The sequence below is a fragment of the Nelumbo lutea genome, chromosome 1 (genome assembly GCF_056320005.1).
Source record: "Nelumbo lutea isolate HS-2025 chromosome 1, American lotus-T2T, whole genome shotgun sequence".
Taxonomy (NCBI): Eukaryota; Viridiplantae; Streptophyta; class Magnoliopsida; order Proteales; family Nelumbonaceae; genus Nelumbo; species Nelumbo lutea.
The window spans coordinates 99,447,914-99,454,524 of record NC_142684.1 but is presented as its reverse complement, the minus strand read 5'-3'; the positions used below and the strand labels follow the sequence as shown (position 1 = coordinate 99,454,524).

At 37.9% G+C, this 6,611-nt stretch overlaps 1 protein-coding gene across 1 annotated transcript; it reads left to right on the top strand.

Annotated features, from left to right (window-relative positions):
• Positions 1-1,656: 1,656 nt before the first annotated feature.
• On the top strand, positions 1,657-4,807 carry LOC148876377 (ferredoxin--NADP reductase, leaf isozyme, chloroplastic). Its single transcript, XM_088966693.1, has 9 exons — positions 1,657-2,087; positions 2,239-2,473; positions 2,582-2,715; positions 2,931-3,009; positions 3,171-3,262; positions 3,423-3,500; positions 3,990-4,052; positions 4,164-4,398; positions 4,484-4,807. Exons 1-9 carry the CDS (start codon positions 1,974-1,976, stop codon positions 4,549-4,551), a joined length of 1,098 nt encoding a protein of 365 aa, XP_088822819.1. The 5' UTR covers positions 1,657-1,973; the 3' UTR covers positions 4,552-4,807.
• Positions 4,808-6,611: the final 1,804 nt, after the last annotated feature.

Genomic DNA, 6,611 nt, shown 5'->3' with positions numbered 1-6,611 from the left:
GAAATATAAAAAATAAAAATGTAAGTTACAAGAAAAACTCTCTTAAGCCAATCCAACCTTAATATGGAATCTAGTTTGGACATATCAGCACCATAACCTAACTAAGTTTCTATTCAATTCATGTGTTTGCATGGATTTACTTGCTAGTACGACATATACAAGAAAAGTTTGGCTGTTTGCAAAAAACAGCTTGGGCTGTTTTGAAGTTTCATATGCATGACACGTTTTCATGGGTGTGAGGTAAAACAGTAATTGGTGTCATCATGGGCAGAAAGTTTACAAGAAATTGAATGAGATAAAGTGTGTGTGTGTGTGAGAGAGAGAGAGAGGCTTAAAAAAACCAATCCAAAAATGGATGGGCCAAATTTTTTTCATAAACCCGGCCCAACCTGCCCAAGTTGCATCCCTAGATAAATTGCAAAGGTCGTAGAGAAAGAGAGAGAGGGCTCTTGGTTGCAGCCATCCATTGACCAACTTAGGGAATGTTTTACAATATCACTTGTTTTTTATTTTTTATTTTTTTTTTGTTGGTTTCAAAAAACAAATCAAAACCATCCAGTTTGGAAACAATCAAAACAAAAACACATAATAAAAAAAAACATGCTTTTGTGTTTCTGTTTTCAAAACTGAAACCAAAAACATGTTCTTCAATTTCTAGCTTGAGCATAGGTTTTGCAGGGGTTTGAAACTTGGAATGTGTAGCTTGAATTTCGGTTGTAGACTAATAGTCAGTTGAGTTAGACTATGGCTGGCCTCAACTGAAAGCTCCATTCATTCATGGAATGGGCTTGTTTACATGGCTGTTCAGCCCACAGAGTTGGACATGGGTTGGGTCTTAACATGCCTAAACTCCCCATGTTTCATACTAAACTAGAACTGGTTTCTGGACTCTGGTGTCAAGTGAAAAGCCTCCACAAATCAATACTAGATAGTTCAGTTCTCCTTAACATGATAACAACCTTAGAGATATTTAAATAATTAGAGTTCCAATATTAAATTAAATCAATAAGTCATAATACAATCCCATTGTAATCGTATCCCATTTTGATATGTACATATATAGATATAAACAAGGAATTCCTTGAACTCATATGGGGTTCAAATGAACTTTATCAACAAATAAGCACTGGAATCCAAAAATGTCTTCTAATTTTTGGTTCGACGATTATCATTACTAAAGAAATCAATTGGGTCCACAGAGAACATAAAAATAATTACAGAACAAGGCTCAATTAGAACAGAATGGTAGAAAAGTATAAGTTCTTAACTTTGTTAATATATAACACCAATCCACCACCTCAAAACGATGCATCAGAGCGCATATAATCTTCTTCGTTGCTAACTTGTGAGGATCAAGTTAATGCAGTCAGAAACAATCACCCACTTTTCTGAGACTCAATTCAGCTGCTAACTGAAGACCAAGCAAGAACCATGCCGTCAATCCACTACGGTACCCCACCTTCGGATTGGTCGGGTCAGCTTTTTCGGCGTCTTCTCCAATTCATCAGGGTTCGAGTTCCACGATCCGACCGGAACGGAGACAAGCGAACGACCCGCTCTTTGGCTATCGATCCGGTCGGACAATCCGGTCTGATCCGGCGTTTCCACACCAACCACCGGCCACCGGATTTACCCGTCATTCTCTTTGACAAATCTGAAATCTCAAGCCACAACCTCAGAACCTCTAGACTCTCTAGTTAGGTACCGTATGGTGTCGGGGAGAAGAGGAATCTGAATATCTGATCCAGTGACCAGTGGGTAGTTCGTATAGGAGCCGTAGACTTATCCTCACAGAATCCGACTCCCTCCAACGATAACCACCACTGCATTGCCCTTCCATTCTCCTCCACCCACTCCAAATCCTAACCCTTTTTCTCTCTCCTCTCCCTCCCATCTTCTCCTCCTCTTTCTTTTCCTCGTCAAACCTCTCAACCACATTTACTTTCGTTCACTTTTTCTTCTCCACCGAAATCATGGCTTCTGCTTCTGCTGCACTGACTGCTGCAGTCTCTCTGCCGTCCTCCAAGTCATCTCCTCTTCCCACCAGAACATCTATAACCTCTCTGGAGAGAATAGGCTTCAACAAGGTAAAGTTTTAACGAATAAACAACTTAAATGAATGAGACCGGGGGGGCGCTTCATGGTTGAGATTATCTTTCTTTTTCGCATTTTTCCTCTTCTATTGTATCCGGGTTTTTCCTTCTCTTACAGTTTATCGTCTCGTTTTGGGTTCTGTAGACTTGTTTGTACTATAGGAATGTCTCTATTCGTGGGAGAGTGGTTTCTATCAGAGCTCAGGTCACCACTGAGGCACCGGCTAAGGTAGAGAAGATTTCCAAAAAGAATGAGGAAGATGTGGTTGTTAACAAGTTCAAGCCCAAGAACCCATACACTGGTAGATGCCTTCTCAACACCAAGATCACCGGCGATGATGCTCCCGGAGAAACTTGGCACATGGTCTTCAGCACTGAGGGTACTGATTTTTCTTATTATTTTGTCTCCTAGATGAGTTTTGTTGGTTGAAATTTGATGTAGCATTTTTCTTGTTTGATCATTTGTGCCGGTTGCTTGAATGATACAGGGGAAGTCCCATACAGAGAAGGGCAATCTATTGGAGTAATTCCGGATGGCGTTGACAAGAACGGGAAGCCCCACAAGCTGAGGCTGTACTCGATTGCCAGCAGCGCTCTTGGGGACTTCGGAGACTCCAAGACCGTAAGTCTTATTCAGAAATACCTGATTTTTCTAATCTATTTTTCCCAGTTAAAATAATCCGTAAAAGTGCAGAATGCGCACTGAATTTTCCTTACCCCTTACTATAATTCGTTAATCTGTTGATAAATCATAAATACAAAGCTACGATTTTAAGCTCTCGATGGAAAGTTCTCTTTCTTTTATTACAACCAATTAAGTTTTGCGTGTCTTTATAGGTCTCTCTGTGTGTGAAGCGACTTGTTTATACCAATGAACAAGGGGAAATAGTTAAAGGAGTTTGCTCAAATTTCCTATGTGAGTCTTTTTCAATTTTCCTCTCGCGATTGTATCTATGTAGTTCTGGGATTCTAACCTGGTCATTGTAGTGAAAGTATATACTTTGATGATTGGTAATTGGGAAAGTTCTCTAGTTATTTTATCCTTTACCCTTGTAACTCTAATTGGTTGATCTTCAGGTGATTTGAAACCTGGAGCTGAAGTGAAGATTACAGGACCTGTTGGGAAAGAAATGCTTATGCCAAAAGATCCTAATGCCACAATCATAATGGTAGTCTTCATTGATGAATGCCCATCTTTTTTTTTTTTTTTTTTTTTTATGTTGTGTGCTGTAATATTAAAATTGCCATTGAATTCTTTGTTCTGCTTATGTACCGTTTTTGAGTTCTATGGGTTTATCAATAGCTGTTGTCTTGTCTCTATTCTTGCAGCTTGCAACAGGAACAGGAATTGCTCCTTTTCGTTCATTCTTGTGGAAAATGTTCTTTGAGAAGCATGAAGACTACAAGGTACACAGATCTCCTTAAGTAGGATTTTAATGCATTATCATTTGAAATGACTTATTACACATTTCTAACTTGAAACAAAGATGGGGCCCAGAACTTGAACAACTAATTTTGTATCTGAAAGTAATAAAATGGAGGCAAAGACAATGTCTCATAGACACGTGGTTCTATCATCTGTGGGGCCATTGAGAACCACTGAATAGCTGGATCAAGGAGGACTTCTGTTGATATGGACCCTTATGTACTCAATCCCTGGAAGGTGCTTGTGACAGCGACACCCTCAGTATTAGGGGTGATACTTGTTCAACCTTTTTAGTGGATTGAGTGCAAACCAATTTCCATGGCCACCGCCGAGCAGCTTCTAGAGAAGCATCCAATTGTTTGATATATTCCAAGGTTCACATTTCACTACTCTGACACAATTAAAGGGATGTCAATATGACTTGTGAAGTTATTCTTAGTAAGCGGCTCTAATTTTAACATGTTTTGCAGTTCAACGGATTGGCATGGCTCTTTTTGGGTGTTCCAACAAGTAGTTCATTGCTCTACAAGGAGGTAAGCTAGTCTGTAATTTCATGCTCTTCAGGAATTTTTCTGGTTTTTGGATTAATTGTTTGCAGAATTTTTTGAAGGACAACCTAAAATCTTTCCATGCTGGTTGGACAGGAATTTGAGAAAATGAAAGAGAAAGCACCCAACAACTTCAGGCTTGACTTTGCTGTGAGCAGAGAACAAACAAATGAAAAAGGTGAGAAGATGTACATTCAAACCCGAATGGCCCAGTACGCAGAGGAGCTATGGGAGTTACTCAAGAAAGACAACACCTATATCTATATGTGTGGACTGAAGGGAATGGAGAAGGGAATTGATGACATAATGGTGTCTTTAGCTGCAAAGGATGGTAAGAATAGATCGAGTGGTTAGGACATGATATGATGCTTGTACATATTGTTCTCTCATTGACTTTCACATGCCCTATTTTGCAGGAATTGATTGGGCCGAGTACAAGAAGCAGTTGAAGAAGGGAGAGCAGTGGAATGTGGAAGTATATTGAAGCTTGCTTCTTTATGGATGCGCTTTTATCTGCAGAATCCATCCTGCCATGCTCCCCTGTGTGCTATGTAGATAGGTAACATTGTAATTTGTTTTAATTTTCTTATAAAGCAGTTCTATTGCTGTGGCTCCTGCAAAAGTTGGAACAAAGAGCGAATATCTACCAACCATACAGTGTAGTGGGAAGTAACTTCAACCTCTTGTAAGCATTTTTCAACTTCATTTGTCGATATCAATCACAATTTTCATGCAGCAAACATGAGTATGTTTCAATATGGATTACATTTTGGACAGTAGAACTAGCATAATTTGGCTCCATCATCCAGCTCTACTCGGATTTATGGGAAAATTTACTCAAATTGTGCTACTCATACAGAAGATTTTTCTTCAGAATGAAATATGATGTAAAGACCCTGTATATCCATGTTACGTAGGATAGCATCAACAAGTTGTCATATAGAGAATTTACACTCGCACTTGAAATATTTAACATGATGGAAAATTGGTTATAGTTCTACTACCATAACCCATCATCATCCATGCCTTATCCCAACTATATGGAGTTGGATACGTGAATCCTGTTTCGCCAACCTATTCTATTTAAAGCCATATCCACCGTTAAATTATTAGTGCTTAAATCATTTATTACTACTTGTACCCGTAGCCCCCTTCAAATCTGCTACCATAACCCTAATTAAAGATGCTGAATTTCCTTTAAGCCTGAAATCACTGTATCTATACAATGGAAACGTGAAAACAAGTGATATGACGCCAAAATAACTTCATTTTATTTAAAATCAAGCCACTCAGGAATGACGAGGACTCTTTATAGTTGGGAGATTATTTAATTGGGTGACACTCGACCCCTGGGATGAGTGGTTACTCTTGGTTATAAAAGTTTATAGTTGGTATCATAGCACATCTTTATCAATAACCCAATTCAACCAAATTTGAGTTGGAGTTTAGAGCAAGGTTCAAAATATTGCAACTATAGGGACATACCGGTCCATACATATTGTTCCAGTTTATGGTTGATGCATGGAACACCGCAAATTGGGGTGTTTCACTATTTTTCGCACCATCCAAGTGTATCAAACCCATATTGCCTGTATTGACTGCGAAGGTAGGGTATCAATGTAGCCATTTACAAATTCATAAGAGGATGACAGAACACTCTCAAACACCTTTACACAACCCAAGGTGACCAGATCAGCAAAAGAATTACAACAAAGCATAAAAAATAATAATAATAATAATAATAATAAATCAAGATTTTTGAAATCATAATTGTCTTGGATCCAACGTAAGAAGAGAAAAAGAAGTAAGTTTTCTTTGATGTTTCCATTTTAGATTCAATTGTTCAAATTCTGTTTGTGTTTGAATGTTATAAAACACTTATATCTGATATGCCTTGCATTTTTAATACTTTGAACCTTGATTCTAAATCATCTACAATAGTACATAGGTTAGATTGGATTAGGGTTGGGGTTCAATAATTGAGATAGGGTTAAGGTTGAGTTGAGCTCAATCCAATTTAGTCTGGCTTAATTTTCTATTCAAATGCAACTTGACCCATTGAAGTAAAGATGTCATTAGTTATCAATTCAACAGCCTAGCCCGAGCTGGGGCTTATGTTGTTCGATTCAACTTAATGAGAAACAAAATTCTGTAAGTAAAGGAATTCTGAGAAATGCATTTGGTTCAAAATTGGCCAAAATATTTAGCATTACCACCTTTTTGGATTTTCATGCTATTTAAATCAAAAACTGCATTGGTAGGTCCCACCTGACATTGTTTTATAAGATTTGAACATATAAGAAATTATGAAAAATTGGTGGATATATCACACATGAAGATTGAGGTCTATTATTTACTGTTTCTCTTTATGGAAGTGAATATATATTTCAAAAATATGTCTGACATGTCATAACATTTCTTCCAAATTTGTATATATATGAGAAATTTTTATAAAAATAATTGGTGGGATCACATGAAAATTGGTTGCCCCAACATGATTGTTGGTGGCCCTCACATATGTAGCACATGTCACCACATTTTTTC

Bases quoted from the DNA above. Each gene is read 5' to 3' on its own strand.
- LOC148876377 (XM_088966693.1), top strand. From the start codon at position 1,974: ATGGCTTCTGCTTCTGCTGCACTGACTGCTGCAGTCTCTCTGCCGTCC. The intron at 3,263-3,422 runs GTAGTCTTCATT...CTATTCTTGCAG, and splicing joins CTAATGCCACAATCATAATG to CTTGCAACAGGAACAGGAAT. The intron at 4,399-4,483 runs GTAAGAATAGAT...CCTATTTTGCAG, and splicing joins GTCTTTAGCTGCAAAGGATG to GAATTGATTGGGCCGAGTAC.